Here is a 25,658-nt window from a genome sequence, read left to right as displayed (position 1 = left end):
CGGGATCTGTGGAAGGGGAAGGAAGGAGATGCCCAGTCATTTCCCTTTTCTCTGTTCTTTTCCCCCATTCTCAAAATTCACTCATTAATTCATTTCTTCATCAAAATGCCAATTTCAGTGCTTATGGATATAAAGTTGAATAAGATACAAAGAATTGGGTAGAGAAATATGAAAATGAATAATCACAGAACAGGGGAACATTACTGCTATCTCAGGTTTTACAGGACAACACAGAGGGACATCAGCTAACCAGCTAACCAGAACGTGTGCTTTGGGTAAGGTGACATGCCAGCAGCTCCTGATGCACTGCCTCATTCAACAATAAACATCAGTCTTGTTTACTGTTTCCATTCAGCACACGAAGAAATGGAGGCTTCAAGAAAAGGTAGAACTCAGAATGGAATCTGCATCCTCTTAATCCAAGTCCAGGGCTCTTTGTAAGGCACTATCATCCTCCCCCAACTCCGCTACCTCCTCATTCTTGACTTTCTTTTGTCCTTTATTTTTCTTCCCTAGAAGAGCAAGAGAGTGTCAGCTTCTAGATCAGAAGTCAAACTCAAATGTCAACAGGGAAGTGACAGATGATGTAAATGAGGAAAGTAGACAGTAAGATGATGTGGATGAGATGGAATGGGGTGTGGGGAGTGGCAAAATGGAGATTCACGTCCTTTCTGAAGGAGAAAGACTCACTCAGCGCCGGCCCTCTGATGTCACGCAGAAACGCAGGCCCAGGGCTTTGTGAAATCTTCCAATTTTTTGAGAGGCCTGAAACCCAGATTTTTTTTATATAACTCTCCTCATTTTAAAAAAAGAAGCTCCCTACAACAAATGCTTCTAAATCACTGGACTGGATTCTGTCCATGGGGTATCAGTTGGCGACCTCCACTCTAGAGGAGAGGTGGTGAATCTCGCTGGCATTGTCCTCCATCACTCTGGTGTTTCACCTACAGCGTTTAACAACTAAGCGGTCATTGCAAAACAAACCACAGGACCGTGCGCCTACTGTTATCTGGACTTTTTTGGAATTCTGAGGTATTAATGAGACAGCCACATTTAATGACAGAGTCACAGTGCTGAAAACAATTTAGACATCCTCTGTTCCAAAATCCATCAAGTGCCTGACTCACTTCCTCAACATCCCTACCAAGCAGCCTTTTGGCTTCTGCTTAAACATCTCCATTAGCCAACAGGGAAGTCTCTCTCCTCAGAAGACCTGCTAATTTTCACTCTGCGCTTAGTCTTCCATAAAGGAAGCCCCTTGTTCATATTAAGTTGAGCTCTGTATCCTCGTACCTGCCACCCATTGGTTCCTGGATCGTTATACCTAGAACACAATATTCCAGGAGTGGATGGACTGACATTTATCATCACGTTCTGGACAGTATTTCTGTTCATACAAAGATCACATGAGCTTTTTCATGAGCCTAGTACCCTCACCTTTCTGGCCCTCAGGCACCCTGCCACGCTCTAGCACTGCAAGTGACTCAACGAAGACCCACGATAGACGGGAGAGAAAGTTGTTATTTGTACCAGTCACATTTTTCACTTTAATTCCAGTTTAAGGATATGTTTGTGCCCCAGTCTCCATGTTTCTAATCTAGAGTACACACATTGCTTCCTATAAATAATTAACTCTTTGGTTTAAAAAATAGTGACTTCCTGGGAATGCAAACTGGTGCAGCCACTATGGAAAACAGTATGGAGATTCCTCAAAAAACTAAAACTAAAACTACCATATGACCCAGCTATCCCACTACTGGGTATCTACCCAAACAACTTGAAACCAACAACCCAAAGTGACCTATGTACCCCTATGTTCATTGCAGCACTATTCACAATAGCCAAGACACGGAAGCAACCTAAGTGCCCTTCGACTGATGATTAGATAAAGATGTGGTATGTATATACAATGGAATACTACTCAGCCATAAAAAAAGACAAAATCATCCCATTTGCAACAAGATGGATGGACCTGGAGGGTATTATGTTAAGCAAAATAAGGCAGACTGAGAAAGACAAACACCATATGACTTCACTCATATGTGGGAGATAAACAAACACACGGACAAAGAGAATAGTTCAGTGGTTACCAGGGGAAGGGGGGTAGGGGGTGGGCACAGGGGGTGAGGGGAGCACTTATACGAGGATGGACAAGAAATAATGTATGACTGAAATTTCACAATGACGTAAAGTATTATGAACTCAAAAAAATCTTTTTTAAACAGAAAAGCAAAAGAAAAAAATACTTCCATTTTAGTTACTGGATGGGGTTGACTTCACAGAACATTAAAAGAGTATATAAGGCTAGTTTGATTTTACAGGAAGAAAAATGACAACATTTTAACTTTGTAACAGAAACTAAGAAATATGGCTACACATTCAATATGTATCATGAAATGTAGCCAACTTAAGTCCAGTAAATTACATCATAACTATAGGAAGATGCCTACTTTCCTGTCAAAGTGAAGAATCCTTTCCAAATGTTAAATGCTTTTGGCAGACACATTTTAAAATTCTTTTATAAACAAAGCATCAAAATTGGGATCCATAAGAATTTTCAAATTGAAATAAATACGGACTATTTTGTCTCTTAAATTTCCTTGTGAAATATTGTTTTTTTCCCTTCATTTTTCGTATCTCCTTATCCTATGATTTCTGTATATTTCATAGCTCCGTATAAAGAAACTTAGGCGTCGTCCTGATTTCTCCCTTTGTTTTGCTCTCCCATCCAATTAATTAGCAAATCCTTCAACACACATCCTCAATCAGATCATTTCTCATCCCTAAGCAGATTCTTCTCCCCATCCGAGCCACTATCATCTAACACCAGAAATTCTGCAACAGCCTCCTAACTTGGCTCACTCCTTCCACGGTCTGCAAAGAATACCCACAGTGATCTTTGCAGAACATTTATCAGATCCCATCACTTCTGTGGCTGCCCGTTATGCTTAAAATAAAATCCAGGTTTCTTGTCAGGGCTCAAGGACTTGGTCACTGTCCTCCCCTCCAACCCCCTCTCTAACACACCCTCCCCCACTCCAGCTTTCAGGGGTCTCAGTTGAGGGTAGAACTGCTCCCCTGGAGGGAGAGGGGGTTTTGGGAATGCGTGAGGGTGTTATTTTTTTCTTTTTAAGGATTTTTTATTTTTCCTTTTTCTCCCCCAAAGCCCCCCGGTACATAGGTGTGTATTTTTAGTTGTGGGTCCTCCTAGTTGTGGCATGTGGGACGCTGCATCAGTGTGGCCTGATGAGTAGCGCCATGTCCGTGTCCAGGATTCGAACCAGCAAAACCCTGGGCCACCGAAGCGGAGCGGGAGAACTTAACCACTTGGCCACGGGGCCGGCCCCCTTGTCTTCTCTTTTTATTTAGCTTTTTCCTTTTTATTTTTTTAAACTGAGCTATAACCGACACATAACATTGTATTAGTTTTACGTGTGCGACATAATGATTTGATGTATGTATATATTGGGAAATGATTACGACAATAAGTTTAGTTAACATCCCCCACCACACACAGTTACAATGTTTTTTTCTTGTGATGAGAACTTCTAAGATCTACTCTCTTAGCAACTTTCAAATACACAATACGGTATCACTAACTATAGCCACGATGCTGTACAGTGAGAGTATTTTTATAATCACTATGACTTGGGAGTGGGACACCACTGGCATTTAGTGGGCAGGGCCAAGGATGCTAAACATCCTGCAAAGTCCCAGGGCCCCACAACACACGGCACAGTTCCACACTACAGAGGATCGCTGCACCCAAATGCCAGTAATGACCGATTCCCACCTTTGGTCTTCACGTTTGCTGTTACTTTCAGCCTGGGACGCTGTGAAATCTTTTCCCACCTTGCTCTCTTTCTCACCACCTGGGATATCATCTCCTTTGAAAGGCCATGCCTAGCCCTCATTTCTAAAACAGCCTCCCTTACTAGCCTTGCTGCCTGTCTTATTATTCCCTTACCTTGCTTTATTTACTTTTTAGCACACAGCACTATGCGACATTATATATTTATTTGCTTACTCTTCTATTGCTTTCCCCTACTGGTATGTCAACTCCCTGAGGGCAGGAACTTCGTATCCCCAGCACCTAACAATGCCTGGGACATAGCAGGTGTCCAATAATCATCTGTAAAATGTCTACAATAATTTTTCTTATTTAGGATGAAGAATGAAAAAAAACTTTATTTTGATGTACAGTGTCATCTAAGCATCACTTCTACTGATTTTTTTCCTATGTCAAATTTTCCTTTTTTGCAATGGATTCTCAAAGAGTTGTTTTCACATTCCACAACTTTTTTTTTTACATAGCATGGAGAGGTGATAACAAATTTAAAATGTCCTAAGTCACCACCTAACTTTCACGAAATGTGAAAGGGGGTTTTCAATGAGCACAGTATTTTTGCAAACCTCAGAATAAAGGTGTAGCTTCTTCCGGCTCATGTGGTCAGCAGAGCAATGCTTCGGGGGGCAACAATAAGACACGTGCTGCCGGTCCCTTTTGCTCTGGGAGGAGCAACTCCTGAATCCACCAGAACAGAGAATGAGCATCACCTTCTGGCAAAAATGTTCACAAACAAATTTTCATGACCAAGAAGAGCTGAAAATTAACACAACATAATTTTTTTTTAAATCACACTTTGAGAGGGCTAAGTCAAAAGTTCAAACCAGGTGTAGGAAATGGGCTAAGGAGGAAGTGATAAGTGGGATGTGTAGGATTACAGCTAGATTTTAAAATATGATTTTCTTTAAATGTACGGAAGCATTATTTATTTAAATACACAGAAGTCTGTTAAGATATGTTAAAGAAGAATGAGTATAATTTGATTTTTTTATGTTCCACATGTATACGATCTATGCTTAGACAGGGTCTAGATTAGATACCAAATGCTAAACAGTGCTTTTCTTTGGGGCCTGGTATACAGTTACGTATGGTTTGTGTGAAATCGTTGGGCCAAAAGATTGTGTACATTTTATATCATCATACAGACTGCCAGATCACATTTTCAAAGCTCATAGCAATTCACACTTCCACAAACAATGCATGAGAATGCTGACATAGCCACACACTTGCCAACACCGTATATACCAATATTTAAAATTTTTGTAAGTCAATTGGTAAAAAAGTAAACACTGGTCATTATTATTAATTTGCATTCACCGACTACTAAGAATGCGCATCTTTCCACATGTTTATTGATTATTTGAAAATGTTCCTCTGTTTGTCTAGTTATAGTCTTTGCCCATTTCCTATTGTATTATTGTTGTTTTCAATCAACTCGTAGGAGCTGTACATTCGGGATAATAATCTTTGTAAGTCAACCATGTTACATTATTTGTTCCAGTCTGTTGTTTGTATTTGACTTTGGCTTATGGTGTGTATGATATTTGTTTATTTAAATTTCTATGTAACCAAATGTTTCAGTCCTGTCTTTTGATTCCAAGTTTTATATCTTGCTTAGGAAGATTTCCTCCACATTCACATTTAATGTGTTCTCAGGAATTTTCTTCTAATTAGAGTTCACTCTTTACTGATCCATTAAATCCTTGAATTTCTAGCGTAAAGTCAAAGAAGAGAGAAAGGATAAAAGACCATGACAAAGAAAAGTATAGAGGGAGAAAAAAGGCACTGGAGAAGTCCTATTTTTTAATGTTGAAGAGAGAGTTTTAACAAGATGCCAGATTGCTGAATTCTTCCTCTCCAGATTATTGATGTCATGGGGGGGAACCCTCAAATATATTGATTTGAAAATATAATTAAGCTATAAACTTCAGGGAAAATTTTTGGGTTTAAAACTATCTGAGCACAAACAATTCTATGAAGTTTTTTGGGTTTTTGGTGAGGAAGATTTGCCCTGAGCTAACACCTGTTGCCAATCTTCCTCTTTTTTTGCTTGAGGAAGATTAGCCCTAAACTAACATTTGTGCCAATCTTCCTCTATTTTGTATGTGGGTTGCCACCACAGCATGGCTGATGAGTGGTGTAGGTCTGTGCCCAGGATTTGAACTGGTGAGCCCTGGGCCACTGAAGTGGAGCACACCAAACTTAACCACTACACCACAGGGCTGGCCCCTAAAGTTCTTTAAAGTGAGAAGAGGGACAATGCCATTTTTCAAAATATTAAAAATGAAGTAATGTAAACTGATAAAAAAAGAAATTAATTCCTATGTAAGTAATATTTCATCTGAGCTTTTTCCATAAAAGTTTTCAATTTTACAGGAGTATGAAGTTATTTATAACTAAATAGGCCAGTTGACTGGGAATCAGTGGAGAAACTTATTTTTCCAATGACTGTGAAATGAAGGAAAATAACCAAAGGAAGATTTTTCACAGAGCTATAGGTAATAAGATGTTTCAGATGCTTAAGTTGGAAATATGTGGCTCAAAAGCCACAAAAGGGACTTTGTGGATTAGAGCTTGTATTATTTTTTAATACTTTCTGAAAAGCTCTTAAACAGTATTTTTCTCCAAAGTGACTTCTTAAGAATTAGATCACAGATCCCATTAAGGTTTCTAGCAAAACCTAATTAGACAATTGAGTTCCCTTGTTGGAGCTTGTGTACTTTGCTTATAAAAATGCCAACAAAGTCTAGGACAACCACAACCAGACACTCAGAATCCCCTTCCTTAACACCTACTGGGGAGAAGGAAATCAACAGCGTGATCTGCCCTCACTCACTCGCTGCTTCTTTGTAAATGTTGAATGCATGTCAAAGCAGAGAGCCAATGAGAGCAAAGAGGAAGACTCCTAACGCAGAGCAAAACGGGTGAAGTATCCCACCAGCTATCAAGAACTTATCATAAAGCTCTAATGGAAAGACAATGTGGTGTTTGCACAGGAATAGACCAACAACTAATGGAACAGAATAGTCCAGAAATAGACCTATGCCTACATAGACACTTGATTTATGACAAAGCAGAAATTGAAGATTAGTGGAGGAAAGAGAGACTGTTCAATAACTGGTGGCGTTGGGTAACTGGTAATCCAATTTTATGGGGGGAAATTATGGGGAAAAAAACCAAATTAGATTTCTGTTTTATATCAAACACAGAAATCAATTTCAGGGAGAATTAAAGATTTAAATATAAAAGGCAAACCATAAGACATCTGGAAAACGATATAGGTGAATATTTTTATGAGCTTATATAGTAAGAAAGGCTTTCTTAAACAAGAATTTTAAAAAGCCAATCTATAAACAGGAAAGAGTGATGAATCAATTAAAATTAAAATTACGAAGCTCTCTTTATCAAAGGGAACCCCAAAAAAGTGGAAAGATAAGCCACAAACTAGGAAAAGAGATTTCCAACATATATAATTGAGATAGGCTTAGTGTATAGAATATAAAGATAGATATATACTCCTACAAATCAGTAAGAAAAATATAAACAATCCCAGCAGAAAAATGGGCAAAAGACAAGAAAAAGCATTTCAATGAAGGGGAAATATAAATGCCTATAAACACTTAAGAAGATGCTTAACCTCATTAATAGTCACAAAATGCAAACTAAAGCTACAATGAGATACCGCTTCACATCTACCTCACTAGGCAAATGTTCTCAAGTCTGACCGTACAAAAGAATGAGAAGGATGTGGAGCCGATGGTGCCTTGTTCCTTGTATATTTTTGCAATTTTAAAAAAATTTTTGCCTTGGGCTCACATCTTTTTAGAATATCATCTGTGGTAATTCTTTCTAGTCCACCATGACAGCAGGTTTCTTCAAAGCACGTCTGTACGTGCTTCTGACAGATGTCTGCAGGCACGACCACCGGGGATCACTCCAAAGCAAATTCTGACCTTAAGGTTTTTTGGATTTCAGCCCCTCCACACACACTCTGTGCGAACAGTCTGCAAACGCTGGTGAGAGCCAATCGGTGGAGTGTGAAGTCTGAGGAGAGATGCCCAATTTTCCGTGTCGTCCCTGTCGGAGATGGGGTAGGACAGTATATCCAATTCTCCCTTACGCTGAGTGTGAAATCCTTTGGGGTCCAAACCTGGAGGGTTCTAGGCTTTGTCTCCTATTTCCTCTACCCTACATGGCCCATAGAAACGATGCTCAGTTTTGCCTCATTCAGCAAATGCACCCAAGGCAAACGTCAGCGCTGACATACTGCCTACTTCTAAAGGTTCTTGCTCTAATTCAGTTTTAACGTCTCAGCATCCTTACTATGAAGTCAATTCATTCATGTATTTTAAGGGCTAGTTTTATATTTATCTAGCATTTTTAAGTGTTCCCAGCAGAAGGGTTAGTCAGAAGTCCGAGACCACTGTACTGCCAGAATCAAAAGCCAAAAAATCAGTTTTAAAACATAAAGCTAACGATGTTACTCTCCTGCTTTGAAATTTTCAATGCTTTTCCCGTGGTATATAAAGTTTAAGCTCCTTACCACTCCCATAAGTGGCCTGACCTTCTTCAAGGGGCATAAGGGAGACTCTCCCAGAGGAGAAGCGAAATGGAGGTTGAACCTGAATCAACGGCAACTGAGAGAAAAGACAAGAGACAGGAGGACAACGACAAAGTAATCCTAATTAGCAAAGCCAATGGGCAAGGGAGTATTCAAGTCTCGTATCGACAGAGCTCAACATCCAAGTCCAATCAATCTAAGAATCTAAGTCAAGACTGCAGGGCATTACGGCTCTCAGAGCCCAGAGAGTCGGGAATCCGAGGGGTGTATGAAAGATCAGGGTCACCAGGAGCAGCACCAGCCCAACCACATGGAAGGACAGCAAGCACTGAGGACCCAAACCGAAGCGGAATTAACGGATGGTCACAATGGGGGTAAGATCGGGAAGCTGCCACTCTCTCATTTACAAGAGGCCATGAGGCTAAAACAAAGCCTAAAACACAGCCAACAGAGGGCATGGGAGCAGCAGATACTTCCAGACTCCTTGTTAGCTGGAGGTACTTCTTACAGTGTCACTGCGCCTGGCTCTCCTGTTGCAGACTTCATTACAGTCAGCTACGCCAAAGCCTTGGCTGGCAGGGACCGACAGGCCTAATTACAAGGCCCTTCATCCACAGTCTGGCCCCAAACCATCTCTCCAGGCTCACCTCCCACCTCTCCTCCCATTTCAAATACCACCTGCAAACAACACAGCTGCTGACAAGCAACAATCTCTCCATCCTTCCCTCCTTAGCAACCTCTTTCCTCTTCCTGAACGACTCTGCTCCTCCCATCTGTCTGCAAAGTCCTTATCATTCTTCATGCCCCCTCACATGTCGCCTTGATCAAGAAGTTTGCTCTGATTCCTTTGAGTTTGCTGCCCTCCACTTTGGCATCCTATCAAGCACAGACAACACGTTATTACCTTTGTTATTTTACTATTATTATCAGCATCACATCCCTCATTTAGCAGTGCCTACTATGTGTCAGGGACTGTATTAAATGCTTTACATCAATTTTTCTTTAACATCCCTAGTGAGTATGCTCCTCCATTTTACAGAGGAGGAAAGTGAGGTTCATAGAGTTTTAAGTATTAGCCTAAGATCACATAGCTACTAAAGGGATTCAAAAATAGATTGTTCTGACTCAAAAGCCTGTGATCTTGCCAGTAAAATATCATAATCACATTTGTGCATGTCTATTGCCTCCAACAGTAAATAACTAACTTAAAAATACAGACCATGTCTTCCTCATTTTTGTATACCCAGCATAATGCTTGTCATATAACTGATGCTCTCTGAATATTTAATATATGAATGAATGAATGAATGAAAGACTAGCATTCATTCCAGGCTCTCAGGCGCTAAAACATCAGCTGTAGCACAGAACCAGTAACGCACTGTTGAAACTGTCTTTATGTCCTACGGTCTACCAGGTGGCTGATATGCTCCAGAATAAGGACAGAGAGTAGACCAGAATTAGGTGAAGATTCAGGTACAAAGAACCTGGCAAGTCAATCTAAGTCAGTCATTTTTAGTAAACTGGTATAATTGGTCAAACAAATGGTTATTTTTTAAACAAGTGGTTTATTCCAAGCTTTTTTCAAAATTGCTGGCTGTCTAAATAATTTCATCTGTATTTTTTTTCTAGCCTAAATCAATGTAATACCATACACATCTATTAAACCCTTGTGATGAATGAAAAAAGAAAAGAATGCAACATATCTCACGAGCTGTCAGGTTGATTTAAACTCCTTTCCCATGAAGGAGGTCAGAGTCTTGCTTGAATGCACACACAGGTTATCTCAGTGGGGGGAAAAGGGCAGAACTTTGTGACTCTTTGGCTCAAAATCCTCTAAAAGTTTCTCCTCTCCTTATAGCAAAAGCCAAAGTCCTGATAACAACCAAAAACCTGCTCCATCATTTGACCCCCATTCCCTCTCTGACTCACCCACTATTCACCCCCTCACTCAACCCCTCCTTGCTTTCCTTCTCAAGCAGGCTCTCTCTGACTATTGAAAACAGCAACCTCTTCTCACTTCACACCCTGCCTCCTCCTGTCTCCTCTATTTTTCTCTATACCATTTAGGACGATCTAACATTCAATTTTATGTATTCACTATTTATTGTCCCCCCTTCTCAAGAATGTAAGCTTCATGAACATGGAGATTTCTGTGGGTTTGTTCTCTGCTGTAGCCTTAGCACCCAGATCTGTGCCTAACACACAGGAGGCACTAAATACATCATCATTGTAGAAAGAATGAACAAATCATATTTAGCTTTCTGCGACGACCTATCTGCTCACAGTATTTACTTTGGTGTCCATTTTCCAAATTTCTAAGTCACACTGGCCTCACAAATTAAGATGAAACTTAAAATTTTTTCACTTGGAATTGATCAATGATGACCAAATTCTCATTGGTCTAGAGTTCTTTTCATTGCCTTTTCCCGAAATGTCTTACTGTAACCATCACCTACAAATGTAATTGCGGTTTTGAGATCCCAGTCTGAATTTTAGCAAATTATCCCAAACACTTCAACGTGGCTTGCAAAGATATATTATTTATTTTGGTAAAGGGAAAAAAGCACACAAAACTTGATTGGAAATAACTATGTTGATTAAGATAGAGGACCTAAGAACTCTTAAGAAAGGGTTCTTAAGAATTCTAAACCATTTTAAAATATTTGCAAAAAGGGAATATTCTTGTTGTCCAGATCATTAGAACTAGATCATTAAACCAAAGTTAATTCTGAATTACCAACACTAATCAAGAGCCTTAGCAATTTTTAAAAAATAACCCAGTCAACAATTCAAAAGGGATTTATAATTGGCTTTTTAACACATTCTATTATTTCCTTTTATTCTCTCTAATTGTTGCTTTTCCTTTTTAATTTTATTTTCTTGAGATTTGAGCTTAAAGGCTCTTTGCACACACCAGCATTAGCAGAAAGAAAAACAGATTGTGATTTAAAGAGTAAAAAATTGCCGTGCATGCCAAAGAGATCATGTGCAAGGTGACAGTATCTTCGGCTCCACAAAGGAAGTCATGGACAAGATTAGACTCATCCTGTCTCCATCTAGTTACCTCATGCTGAGGTCAACTTCAAAAAATCTCCTAAAACTTTCTAGAAAATGGCAATCAGTGAGCCTTATCAACAAGGCACATCCGTGTTATAATATAAACCTCTTTCAGTTTCAAAACTTGATGGCTAAGGGCTCTTCAACAGTGGCATTTGATTCCACATTAGTCTGCAGTATGCGAGAGAAAAACAAAGACCCATCATTCTAAACCTTCCATTACAGACCCACGCCAAACTGGGCAACAAACATTCCTAAGGAAATTGCTACTGTTATTGTGTACTTCCCATAAATGTAAACAGGTTTCTTATTTTCAATCCTAAATTTAAAGATAGAAACATAGCAGTTGAATATTACATTTTAGAGTAGTGCCATTTCTCCATAAAATAATGTTGAAAAACAGTAAGCATGTACAACCAAAAGAACATTGAAAATAACCTCAGATGTTAAAGATCAATCCATCGAAGCAATTCGTTTTTAATATTCTATTTTGGAACTTGTAAAGTTGGTATAAACAACTGCAAGCAGAATAAAGCAACAAAACAGACAAAACAAAGAAATAACTTTTAAAAGAAACTTTAAACAACCCTGAAGAATAGAAAATTAAACACAGTCTAATTTAACAAACATCTCTAATATAGTTGAGTCTTTGATGATGTTTGTTAGTTTTCTGAAAGGCTTTACAGCGTCAATTCCAAAATAGAGAAGACAAGTAAAAAAGACTGCACAATTAAGATTTATATCTTAGCTCAGAACTTCCCAGCTTTTCTTACCAAACACTTCTGTTCCTACGGAGTCATTTATTCTCAGAGTTGGAAGTATCTAGAGAAGAGGTTCTCAGCCCTGGCTCCACCTGGGGTGGAGATGGGGGGTCACATACTGAAGCCCTGGCTCCTCCTCCAAGACTCTGATTGAACTGTCTTGGAGTGGGGTCCAGGTAGCAGTATTTTTATAAACCACCAAGGTGATGCTTTGTGTAGTCTGTATTGGACGTCACTAGTTCTGACTCATCTCTTCTAAAAGAAGAGCTCAGGCAGTATCTAGGCTCTGCTCAAACACTTTCAATGGTTGAGACCCAAAATCTCATTCAAAAAATCCAAAGGCAATATACTACTTTACAGATGCTCATTTTTCAAATACGAATGGTTATTTTTACAGGGCATGGTGACCCATCATTTCCCCTAACAACTGCAGAGTTCCAAGATCCTTGCCCTTGTCCCTCTTTCTAAAAATCACTTCCCCCAATTTCCAGATGACCAGCTCCTTCTCATCATTCAGGTCCGGGCTCAGATGTCACTCCCTGGGAGAGGCTTTTCCTGACCACACTTTCCCCAGCAAGCCTCCACCTTTTCACTCAGGGCACATCTCCCATCTGAAGTGTGTGTGTGTTTCCTGACTATCGCCTGGTCTGAAACAAACTCCATTCAGGCAGCTCCACCTTGTCAGTCTTGTTCAAGGTTGTAACTTGAGCAAGTAGCACAGTGCCCATCATAGCAGCCACTCAATACATATTTTTGAATGAATAAATGAAACAGAACAAGAGGTAATGGAAAATCTAAAGCAAAAAGAAAAACTCAGATAGGTATACAATGTAAATAGTTGGCAAGGCAGATTACAAAATATTGGACTAAGTGTAAATGACAAAATATATAATCATGTACGCACATGTATGTGCAAGTGTGTGCACGTGTGTGTGTATGAAAACAAAGATTCTGGAGGCTCTAGACTGCCATCAATGCAACTATATAGCTTCAAAATGTATAAAGTTAAAGTGAAACTTCCCAAAATTTACAGAGATAGTCATCCAATTTTTTATTATGCATCAGTTTTTTCCTGAAAATCAAGCACAACATAAATCAAAATTAAGATAAACTTTTCACACACTTTGAAAACACTTGAAATGTTCAAAAGTCATACATACTGTGAAATGCTAAACAGAAAAATTTAACCATGTTGGAAACACTGTGAGTCAGGGGGAAGAGAGTATAAAAAATACAAACATATGTACACTTACATGGAAGACCTAAAATAATTTTCAAAAACCTCAGACTAGGAGACGGACCTTGAGATTATTCCATATAAACCCCTTTCCAACCACAAACCCTCCAGACAGTATTCCCAGCACATGGTCGACTAGCCTCAAACTTTTTGGTGATGGGGAACTCACTACTTCATAAAGAAGGCTGCCTCATTCATTACTAGACAACTACACTTGTTAGTTCTTTATTTTGATCCAAAGTCTGTCTTCCAGGGACCCACTGGGCCTCGCTCTGCTCTCTGAAGCCAAGTACAAATAGGTCGGTGAAAACAACCTCAGTGAATCAGTTCCATACAGTACAGGCGTGACTAGAGAAGAGAATCTGGAAGGGAAATGAGTTTGGGCCAGGTGTTCAAAGGAGAACTATGAATTGTTTTTTTTAAAAAAAATTGTGGACAGACAGAGTACAAGTGTGAAAAAGGTGGGTTATGCTGGCTGGAACCGAGTGACCAGAGTGGAAATAGATTGGAGGAATAAAAAAACCGTTGATGCAAAACCCCAAAGGCTAAGTGAAGTTATTGCAATTAAGTAAGATTATTCTGTACTTCGTAAAAAACAGAACAAATTTGAAAAGGACAGGTTAATAAGTAGACTAAGTAACTCTAAAACACAGCGTCACAGAAATTTAAAGATAATAAAAATCATAGAGCTTATCTATTCCAACCCCTTAATTTTATAGACAAAGTAATTAAGTCCCAGGAGGGAGAGGTATTCATGGCCACTCAAACTCCTTCCACCGTAACAAGGAAGAACACTTTTGCTGAACAATCTCCTGTCTTGTACCCTCTTCTCCCCATCACCTGCATAACATGCTGAATCTGAGATGCTGTATAAGATCCTAACCAACTATCTCAAAACTCAACTATCACAGAGCAAGGATGGGATAATGTAATGAGGCCCAATTGCCTGAATCATCTTGGCTTCTCACCAAGACCCAGAATAGACAGGATGTGGCCACCCTGCAGGACTGAGTCTCGCTGGCCATGGAATCCAGCCACCTATTATGCTGATACACCGACCTCCAGCACCAGCCAAGAAGACAAGGAATCAAAATCGCTGCTAATTCACCCACAAAACTTTCCATCTTTTCACTTGGTATTATCACACAGGCCTGCCATGGGACAACCAATTCCATCTGTTTCTTTTACCCATAGCCACACCTTTGTTTTCTCTCCCACTTACCACCCAAGCTATCCTCAGGGCAGAACCTGGCCCTCTCCTCCCCTCCCACCTCCCAGGGTCACCCACTCTCCCTGAGGCTCTCTGGTTTTCTTCCCTAGTCTGTCCGGATTTTCTTCACACTTGAAACATCAGTGCCTTAAAAATGCAGCCCTGTTCTAGAAATATCTGCATTTTAAAATGACGTACTATTCAATGAAAACTGCCAGCTTGCAGAGTAATATGTATGGCATGACGTCATTTTTATAAAAACAAAAGAACAAGAACAACCAAAAATCCTGTGTATGAATTCATATGTTTAAAGATATTTAAAACAAATAAAGAAAATACTCGCTAAAGTATTAGCAATAGAGACAGAACTGGTGGGGGAGGAAGGGGAAATTATTAATTTGTATATGCTTTCATGTAACTTGGATTGCTGCCATACACCATCCTAATCACACAATTGTAATTTTTAAAGAGCAATCAAACTTTTATGATAAAAAAAAGGAAAAACAATTTAAAAGCGCTAATGGAATTTTAAGTATCAGTCAGCAAGGGGTGAGTGCTGTTGCTCCCAGCCCTTCTAACCCAAGAGGTCAGCAAGGGCTAGTTTTCCATTTAGGCTGCCCTTGGGGTCCCCGCTGTGCCAGCCTAGCCCATTGTTTACTAGTTTGCACATTTCCTAATTCAGCATGTAATTAAACCGGTGAAAACATTGTTCAATTGTTCACATCTTCCACATTGTGGAAATTAGGTCTGAATAAAATGACAACCAATTGCACAAATTATTCATTTGTTTTATTAAACTGAGGGGTCGGCCCTGTGGCCAAGTGGTTAAGTTCACGTGCTCCGCTTCAGCGGCCCAGAGTTTCGCCACTTCAGATCCTGGGCACGGACCTAGCACCGCTCATCAAGCCATGCTGAGGCGGCACCCCACACAGCATAACCAGAAGGACCCACAACTAAACATATATACAACTACGTACCAGGGGGCTTTGGAGAGAAGAAGTAAAAATAAAATCTTAAGGAAACAAATTTAAACTGAGAGTTGAGTTTTTGAATTTATTACACAACTTATGAAGGAAATATGAATTAAAGGGGCTCATATAACTTGGTCATCAACCTCACCCTCTAAAACCACCCTTCCCCCATAGTACCTTCCTTTGTAAATGGAACCACCTTCTATCCATCTTAGAAGATTCTCAACTCTACTCTTTTCCTCACTTTCCACATCCATTCACATCCAACGCCATGTTCCACCCTACGCCTCCTAAATAGCTCGTAGGTTTGCTCCCTCCTCAAAGTCCCTACTGTTCCTGCATGGCTCCAATTCACTCTCTGAGACCTACACCACGACCTTCTGAATTGCACCTGTGGCTCTGGCTCAGACGTCCCACTCTCTCAGGTAGTATGGTGCAATGAAAAGCAGGCTTCTTCCTAAACCAGGTTTCACCACTCAGCTTTGCAGTCTTCAGAAGAATCTTTAATCTAAGACCCACTTTCCTCATCTGTATAATTCGAGTCATATCTACCTTGTAAAAGGACTGTTAGAAGAATTAAAGATAAGGCATGCAAAGCCCATAGTCCTAAATGTAGAGCTTTGTACATAGTTCAATGCTTTAGTATTCTTACTATTTTCTTATCTGTAAAAATGGGCACTACGCCTCTGAGTTACTCTGAAGAATGAGACAAGATGGAAGGCATCAAACACAGTTACTAAGTGTTTCCTTTCATTTCCTTTTAATGGTTCCCCTCCCCAAGAAAAAATGTGGCCGCTGCCACTTTCCCAATTTCATCTCCTGCCACTTGACTTCACATGGCCCCTCTCTTTTAGCATAACGAATTATTTAATAGTACAATTATGTCTCTCTTCATGCCCTCCTCTCCTTCACAGCTATTTTTAGAGGTATAACTTTATGTGTGAGAAAGTCCTTTACTATGTATTTCAACATGCAAGTAATTATCATATTTTCAAATTTGGAATGCAATAGCTATAAAGAACAAGAGTACTTAAGAGAACGATAGTGCAGAATATTTGTAAACATGAAATTCTGAAAAAATCTGCAAACCTTGCCTTCTGTACCTGTTCATGTAAACATGGTGAATGTGATGAAAGACTATAAAATCAAGCTAAATGATCTCTAAGAAATAGCTCTGTCAGAGGTAAAATCTGGAGTTGAAATAAAAAGAAAGGATGATGCAAGTTAGAGCAATTAGGTCAAAAAAAGAAATGTAATTCAAAGCGATCATGTTTGTTTGTTGAGGCTGTTTATAAAGTTTCCAAAAGCATATGTTGATATATTTTAGATTTTTACATTAATTTACTAATAAATATGATAATAAATATAATCATTTCTTCTTTAAAAACAATAAGAGAGAAAAAATACTAGCTTAGGTAAATAAATTAAGTACTAACTTTCTCTATGTTTATTTGTATATTGGAAAAGAAATCTGTGGTTATTTTTCCCTGTATGATTTCATGATTTAGAATTTACAGAGATAAAGCTAACAATCTTTCTAAGCATATAAGGGAAAAAAATTAGTTCTGTTTAAACATGAATCCAGACGATTAAATGGCTTTCATCAGGTCCCTAATGTGACAATCTCTAAAAGAGTATAAGTTAAATGTTTATTTCTTGAATGATTTAACTATAGCCCTGAAAAAGCACAAAGTTGGCTCCAGGAGGAGACGCTGCTCCACGCTCAGAAAGTGCTTCTTCAGCAGTTGGGCTCTATCCTCGGCATTAGGGATGAGAAAATGAGCAAGAGAATGAGTTGAAGATTCTTAGTACATAGTCTACTGTAACCTAGCTGCAAACCTTTTCGAAAGTTGTCACACAGACATGTTTTCTAAAATGCTACCGGGAATGCTGAATCATTCCTTTCTAAGGGAATCTTTTTAAAGTTTACTACATTTTAAATTTCGAACAATTTTTACGTTTAAAAAAAAAACTTTAAATTCAGGGTACCTTTTTAACGTATGTATATTTTTAGTTTTCGAATTATTTTAGAACATGACTCTTCTTCAAACACTATTTTGGCCTGGGTGACAGCCACAGTGCTGATTTACGCACATCCCAAACATACAGTCAGCCAGGCCGGGAACATAACTGGGCACGGGTGCTCCCCAGGTCACTGAAAAGCAAGGATTATTTGTGAGCTTCTAAAACTATGGTCAAGTATTCTAGTGGACATGTTGCTTTGTCCAGGCGCCCAAAGATAATATAAAGGAGGACGTTATGACGATGTCAGAAGTCATCCTTTTTTCAGATCCTTAGTACTTTGCTTTCAAGTGTGTTCTTTTGGGAACAGAATTACAGCAGTCATGGAGGCACGGAGCAGAGCCCCAAAGGACAGCAGCTCAGGCCAAAAAGCAATCCAGACCGAGGAAAGACATCAGAAAAAAATTACTGACTTCATCATCCTGATTTCGCACATCTTCAGGCAGCCCTGCTCACTTGCATCATTGTCACAGCAGACACAGCCCGGGAAGGAGGGCAGCCACATTGCTGGGTGCTGACTCTCGAAAACAAAATGAGCTGTAAAGACTGAGCTGGGTGGCTACACTGCAAATCCTAATGTCCAACTTGGACTTAATACAGTGTTCCTCTGCTGACAGTCCCAGAAGTGATCCAGTTATTTTTAAATGGATCGCATTTGTTGAAAGAGCCTAGAAACAAGCCAAAGATTTCTTTTATACATGGCTTAATAGATATAACGTGACAACATTGTTTACTATATATACCTGAAAACGAACAAACCTTCCTTTTGAAAAATCAGACCACTCACAAAACATGTTTTTCAAAAATGGGTTCTATATGATATCATCGTTGGAATGCCTTAGTTTGCACAATTATTTGGATTTACTTTTCAAACAGGAAATATTATTGAGACAGATTTAGCTCATTTAAACAATAATCACAACTAAAGTGTACATCATGTTTAAAAGATGAAAATAACAGGTCTCACTATCAAATAATCAGGTATAATGATTATTTTATTACCTTAAAATACATTTTTATATAATTATGTAAGCCAATTCATCAGAAACCCAAAATTGAACTATATTTATGCTAAATGCAACTCAAAATACACATGTAAATAAGTATTATTCGGTAAAAATAATCCTGATAAATTTTTATTAACCTCCTGTTATACAAATATGCTTCAGATTTTTATAGAGAAAATTTATAATTGGTATTTGCACTATTCTGTATTAAGAAACTGATGTTATACTATTCCCACAAAACTTTTTTTCTCATTTTTCCCATTATCGCTGATGAAAGTAATACAGGTAGTTTTTAAATACCAGTCACTTCCTACACTTCCAAATTTTCTTAGTCTTTCTCTGACACTAACCCATATTGACTAGTGAAAGCTTGATAAAAGTGTATCTTCTTCTAGTATAAACTTATTCTTTCACTAAATATTTATTGCTTGCTCACTCTGTGCTGGGTTTTGTATTAAAGGCTTTGGTTGCGAAGTAAATTAAGACAGCTCCCTCCCCTTAAGTGCTCATGGTCTAGGAAAGGCAGACAAAAATGCATTGAGGTTTACTATTTAGGGCAAGTGCAAACGACACAGAAATCCCCCTAGAAGGGTTGTTTAAATCAAGCAGGAAGGTCAGTTGACAGTTACACTCCATTTCACTAAATGAAGTCCACTTCCTTCCTCAAGGAGGTGATGGCTTACCATTGCCTGGTTTGAACTTCCTTGTCTTGGTAAAGCAGTGTTGACAGGTGTAGACAACATCAAAACATCTCTGAGAATTGCAATCACCATCCTGTTTCCTGACTCCACAAGGTTTAGCATCATTGAATTTAAACATATCAGCCTAAGAACTAATCTAAATTGGCAAATACCAGTAAGTCCAGCTGTTGTTAAGAACAGACGTGTGCATGGTAAGAAAAACATAAACTAGAAATTTATAGCCTGATACACAAAAATCAGATTTCTAGTTGGGGTTTTTACCATATATTTATTTTTTGGCATTTAGACATCAGAATAAAAATAAAACGTACCTGACAGTATAAATGCTTACCATTTTATGTACTAAATTAGAAGACAAGTTGATTATATATGTCTTAAGTCATTGTTTTCAACTGTAACAACACAAGACACTCCCCGAAAAACTGAGTACGTTATAAGAAAAACATTTGTGATATTATTATACACCAAATTAGAATTAACATTTAAAATGCCAATATGCACCTAAAAATAAGGACTTGTCACATAGAAAAGCAGTGTGTACATTTAAATTTATAACTGGTTACGTGCTACCCATAGTGCCTCAGGAATCAGGCAAAACAGACTGAGTTCCTTCAACAATATGTATATTTCCATATGAGTGTTTGATAGGAAATCAAAGCATATTCATTATTTTCCTCTAATACATTAGCCAGTCTTTAAAAGAAGCCAAACATCAAAAGACTAAAAGAGGACAAGTGTCCTACACGGCCCATTTGTGATACTCTGGTTTCATAAATGTAGTCATTTCAAACAGAAGAACCTCATTGAAATGCACAGCTACCCATGTATTTGAAATATATCACTTTTCTGATCATTTGTGGGGAGTTAAATTTTCCCTGGTCAGGGTGACCTTATCAGACTTGGGCATGGCCCAGCCTCACTCAGAGGTGAAATCAAGACAGAGGGATCACTCAGCAGTTGTTTTTCTCCTGCAGCCGGACGACAAGAATAACTAAAGCCAAAAAGAATGAAGACCGCCCAGCCTTTGTCAAATGGGATTGGCCGGGAGTTCTAATCACAGTTCCCTCTCTTATCAAGGGGTGGTTACGGCCAGCAGAAGGCTGAGGTACCACAGAACCTGAAATTGTGGGTCCTCGACACAAACCTACTCATCACCTTTGTGGATTATGGGATTGTCACTGAAACCTGAGTTTGAAATCACAGCAGTTCTGAGAAGTTTGATTTATACATTCCAACCCAACTGAATGTCGCCTTAGAGCGCTGAGACTTGAAGACTTATGAATCTCCCTCCCCCACAGCCTTAACAGCCCTTGCCTCCCAAATTCCAGCTTACACATTCAATCCCTGGGCAATTTTTCTCTTGGGGGAAAAACAATGGACTCTTTCAATCTTCAGTTATCAACAAAGGACTCTAAGATGAAGAAACAGGCCTTTCAACAGCATCTTTTCCGACTTCTTTATAAATGATGAGTGGGCGTTGGGGGTGGGGGACGGGGGCCGAGGAGGGAAAAGGTGACAGGCAACTCACCTCTTTCAGCTGCTCCAGCTCCTGTTTGAGGCTGTCGTACTCAGCCTCCAGCTCGTCATACTGCTGTTTGAGGGTCAGCTTCTCTTCCAGCACCACCAGCCCGTACTCGGCAGCCTGGATCTTCTCGTGGGTCGTCTCTGTGAGCTCCTTGGTCAGCCTCTCTATCTCAGTCTTATAATGGTCCACAGTCTGCGATACCTCTTCTGCGGCCATAGCCCCGGTGGATGGAGGCAGGAGCGGGTGATGGGGTGGGGGAGATGGATGCAAAGCAGGCAGGGGAAGGAAGAAGGAAATGGGAAGGGAAGGGTAAAAACGGAAAAGAAAAGTGTAGCTGGATGAATGAGCAGAGAGCCAAGCCCTGACTGCTCCTCTGGCAGCAGCAGCTACACTGCCAGGGAAACTGACGAGAAATGCAACATGGAGAATGCAGGGAGAGGATCAGGGCGAGGCGGCAGCTGCTGCCGCATGTGTCCTCTGGGCCGGCCCCTGCGTGCGGTCAGCAGCCGGTCGGCATGGCCTGGGCTGCGGCGGCCAGGGGCGGCGAGGGGCTCCGGATTCTGCTTATTCAGAGGCGCCCGGCCGCCATGTCTCCCGGGCAGCGTCACTGCAGTCTCCCCCGGGTCTGGCGCGCTCCGGCTCGCGTCTCGCTCGCTCGCTCCACCTGCTCGCTCTGGCCGTGCTGCAGCCAGTGCGGAATGATGCAGTCTCGGGCCCGCTCCCTCCCTTCGCGCCTGGCCGGGGATCCGAGCAGGGGGCGGGGAGGCGGATGGAGTCAGCGCGGGGGGAGGAGGGCAGGATCCGACGGAAACATCCCGAGGCGCCTCCCGCCGGGCGCACGGGCCACGCCGCTGGCTGCACCGGGGGAGGGGGCGCGCGGGACGGAGGCCGAGGCCGAGGCGGAGGCGGGGGGACGCGCGCGGGGAGGGAGCCTCTGCCCTGCGCGGCTCGCCGCGGGCGGGAGTCTCCCCCAGAGCTTGCCCGGGGGACGTCGAAGCCCCCGAGAGTGGCGTGGGCGCCCCAGCTCTCTCGCTGCGAAGAGAGCTCAAGCTCAGGAAACTGCCTGGAATCGGCGCCTTCCTCAAGGAAAAGCAAACAGTAACTAGCGCGCTCGGGGCCCGCGCATCCTTCTTCTCGTCCCCCGGGCTTGCAACGTCCTTCCCTGGCCGCCTGCACCCAAACACTGTGCTTCCAAAGCCTTCCAGACGCGCCCCAAGGCACCCGCCGGTTTCCGCCCTCTTCCTCCCCGTTCCTTTCCCTAGTTTGGGCTGGTTCGCCTCACACTCTCCCCAGATAACCTTACTATCCCCTCAGACACTCTTAGCTAAAGATCGCTTATCTTCACCCAACGTTTCTGTGCCTAGCTTATCACAAATCACTATCTACTCAGAACAAGATCTCTATAATGCATGCCTCCTGTGAACCTCTAGATACCATTATTTCTTACCCCAGTGGTTCTACTTTACAGATTCTTCAATAAAGGAAAAGTGCATGAAATTCCCTATGTACGGTATCAATAATACCCTACAATAAAACATTTTTAAAATAATAAGAGCTGATAGTTCTTGAGACCTCGTGCCAAGCATTTTTCTGAGTACGGTGCATGCATTCTCTCCCATCCTAACAACAACTCGGAGGCAGGAACCCGAATCCCCAATTTACAGGTGGTGAAAGAGGCACGGAGACGGCGAGTGATTTACCCAAAGTCAGGCAACTCATCAGTGGTGAAGCCAAAATGTCACCTTAACTCCAGACCCCTAAAGTGGATCATTATGTTGGCTTCACCTTCACTCATTACTAATAAAACCCTACAGGGGCTGGCCCGGTGGCGCAGCGGTTAAGTTTGCACGTTATGCTTTGGCGCCCGGCGTTCACGGGTTCAGATCCTGGGTGCGGACATGGCACCGCTTGTCAGGCCATGCTGTGGTAGGCATCCTACATATAAAGTAGAGGAAGATGGGCATGGATGTTAGCTCAGGGCCAGTCTTCCTCAGCAAAAAGAGGAGGATTGGCAGCAGATGTTAGCTCAGGGCTAATCTTCCTCAAAAAAAATAAAAAGAAAGAAAGAAAGAAAAGAAAAAACATAAAACCCTACAACTAAATATTATATGCTTGTAAAATGACCACTTTAATCAATATGAAGAGTGATGATGAAGAGTCACGAAAGGAGGTGAAGACAAAGTCAGAGTGAAATAGAATAAAGAATGAAGAACAGATGAGAATACAGAACACGCAAGAGGAAAGAAAGCCATAGGAGCGGGAAAAGAGTAATTTCTGTGTGACCAGTAGGCTGTGGGATCAACAGACCAGGTGTGTGACCAGTTCCTTTCCTCTCTCCTGGGTGGCACTTATGACAGCTGTTTCTCAGTGGCCAGGAGGTGTTCAAAACACACACAAGCTTTCTGAGTTAGAAAGCAGCACTCATTTCTCCCATCTTTGAGCACTTAGTAAAGAAAAAAGACAATTGCTGATAGTGTGGAAAAGCAAATGACAATGCCCTCACAAAGCCTTGAGTATTAGGCTCTCTGGGTATGATTTTCATTGTCTCCAAAAATAAACAAAAAAGATTCCTTCCAGATGCTGACAATTACAACAGAATATTCTCTTGTGATTATCGGATCCATAAATAAATGAATGACTAGATGGATGGAAAACACACTTGAAACTTGGGACCACCATGAATTGCAACCTGGCAGAGAAGCAGGAATGATAACGACCACATCAGTCTGCCTACGCTGCCTTGCTCTCCCGCTCCAATTGAGAAGCCCCTCCTGGGTGTTCCTGTAGCGCCTATCCTCTATCACAATGATGAATGGTCCTGAGCTGCTGAAGAGAAAGAGATGAAACCTGTAATAGTGGTTAGCTAGACTAACTGCCTTCTTCCTAGTGTGCACCTGGCTGTCCCTCACTCCACGAAGTGTAGGCACAGCCCTTCCACAGAAATCGTAACACCTGGAACAGACTGCCTGTGTCTCTCTTTCCTTTGGACAGAACTAAGGATGGAGTTTGCCTCTGTGAGTTTCCTTTTTCTAAGTGTCCATTGCTGCCCATTCCCTGTACTCTATCCTGCCCCATTTTTCTGATGGATACACTTCTGTTAATTTATTCAATCTGACTTCATTCAGATGTGTAGACTATTCTAACACTTTAAAATTTTGCTGGGGCCGGCCTGGTGGCACAGCAGTTAAGTGCGCACGTTCCGCTTCGGTGGCCCGGGGTTTGCCGGTGTGGATCCCAGGTGCAGACATGGCACAGTTTGGCACACCATGCTGTGGTGGCATCCCACATATAAAGCAGAGGAAGATGGGTACAGATGTTCGCTCAGGGCCAGTCTTCCTCAGCAAAAAGAGGAAGATTGGCAGTAGCTAGCTCAGGGTTAATTTCCTTAAAAAAAAATAAAGATTTTGCTAACTGCAACTTTGATCCTTTTTATGTTGGTATTTAACTTGAAGCAAGTAAACTTACCTCCTTGTACACTGTACTCTGCCAGTACTGCACTGTACAGTTACATCTCTTTCTTCATCTGTATGTGTCATACATGTTCTATAAACTTACATATATGTGTGTGCGTGTATATATATATCAATGACAAGTATCTAGAAAATAATTTCTTAAATTTCATTCCTAGAAGCAGGGTTCCCTCATATTTCTTTATCCTAGCAGCCTCCAATCACTTATGGAACTTTCTTACTTACAGATATTTAGGAAAAATTGTATTTTGTGACCTAGTACCTCAAACCAACCTCTCACCAACTTTGTCAGCAGGAATATTGCTTTCTCTTGCTCTCTCTCATTCGTTCGTTCATTCAACCAATCTTTATTAAGTACCCTTTAAGTCCTAGGTACAATAGTAGGCCTTGTAAAGTCAGTGACCAATAAGATGAGAGTGGTCAATGGTCCCTGACCTCCTGGAGGGACATCTCCTCCCTTATGTTCTGGGAGGGACAGACAAAAAAACAAACCACAACAACAAAAAAGATAAATTAATGCAATAATTCCAGATTGGGACATTGACAGGCAGGATACAGCATAGTGATTAAGAGCACAAGCTGGTCTGCTTGGGTCAACTCTCACTTTGCCACTTGCTGGCTGTGTGTGCCTGAGTTGCCTCATCCTTAAAGAGGGGAAAATAATAATATCATCTACTAATGAGATTGTTGTGAATAGTATCAGACACCTAGTAAGCAGCATGTTTGTTTGTTTTTAAAAGTTGTGAAGAAAAATAAGGATAAGATTGAGGTTGAAAAAAGAATAACCGGATGATCAGTGGAGGTCTTTCTGAAGCAGTGATACATATTGATCTTAGCATCTAAGGAACAGGAAGGAATTGGATATGCAAAATGTGGGGGAAGAGCTTTCCAGGCAGAGGAACAGCATGTGTAAAAACCTAAGGCAGCAAAGAGCTTGGTGAGTGCGAAGAATAAAACTCAGATGCTGAGGCTTCATAAGCCGAGGGGAGATGGCCTAAGATGCCACCAGAGAGATGGGCACCTCTAGAGAGGGGGTCAGGGATGGTGCCTGCCTTGCAGGTTAGATTGAGGAATTTGGATGTTGTACACCTGAAATTAATGTAACGTTATACGTCAATTGTATCTCAATTTTAAAAAAAAGAACATGATCCTTTCAAGTGCAAATATTCACAGACTAAGAAATTTTCCTAGCCAACTGAGTTTCACACCGGAAGAGACAAGATACTTCTGTTTAGCTTCTCGGCAAGCATTAGAAAAATCTTTAAATACGCTTCCTAACTGAATCAGCC

The 25,658-nt window shown here is 40.9% G+C and overlaps 1 protein-coding gene across 8 annotated transcripts in view; it reads right to left on the bottom strand.

Annotated features, from left to right (window-relative positions):
• Positions 1 to 22,189, bottom strand: part of BICD1 (BICD cargo adaptor 1) — a 211,399-nt gene extending 189,210 nt beyond the window's left edge. For 4 of the 8 annotated variants that reach the window (XR_011440023.1, XM_001503123.6, XM_070271220.1 and 1 more), the window contains exon 1: positions 20,903 to 22,086. Coding sequence is in view for 6 of the 8 variants with exons in the window: in XM_001503123.6 (XP_001503173.1) it covers positions 20,903 to 21,115 (213 nt within the window). In the remaining 2 variants the exon portion in view is untranslated. Of the gene's footprint in view, positions 1 to 20,902 lie in introns of all 8 variants that reach the window. The other 4 variants (XR_011440022.1, XM_014740687.3, XM_070271222.1 and 1 more) reach the window with 4 other exon arrangements.
• Positions 22,190 to 25,658: the final 3,469 nt, after the last annotated feature.

Source organism: Equus caballus, chromosome 6 (genome assembly GCF_041296265.1).
Source record: "Equus caballus isolate H_3958 breed thoroughbred chromosome 6, TB-T2T, whole genome shotgun sequence".
In the NCBI taxonomy this organism is placed as follows: domain Eukaryota; kingdom Metazoa; phylum Chordata; class Mammalia; order Perissodactyla; family Equidae; genus Equus; species Equus caballus.
The sequence above is the reverse complement of the archived record's forward strand: the minus strand, read 5'-3'. Positions and strand labels throughout refer to the sequence as shown.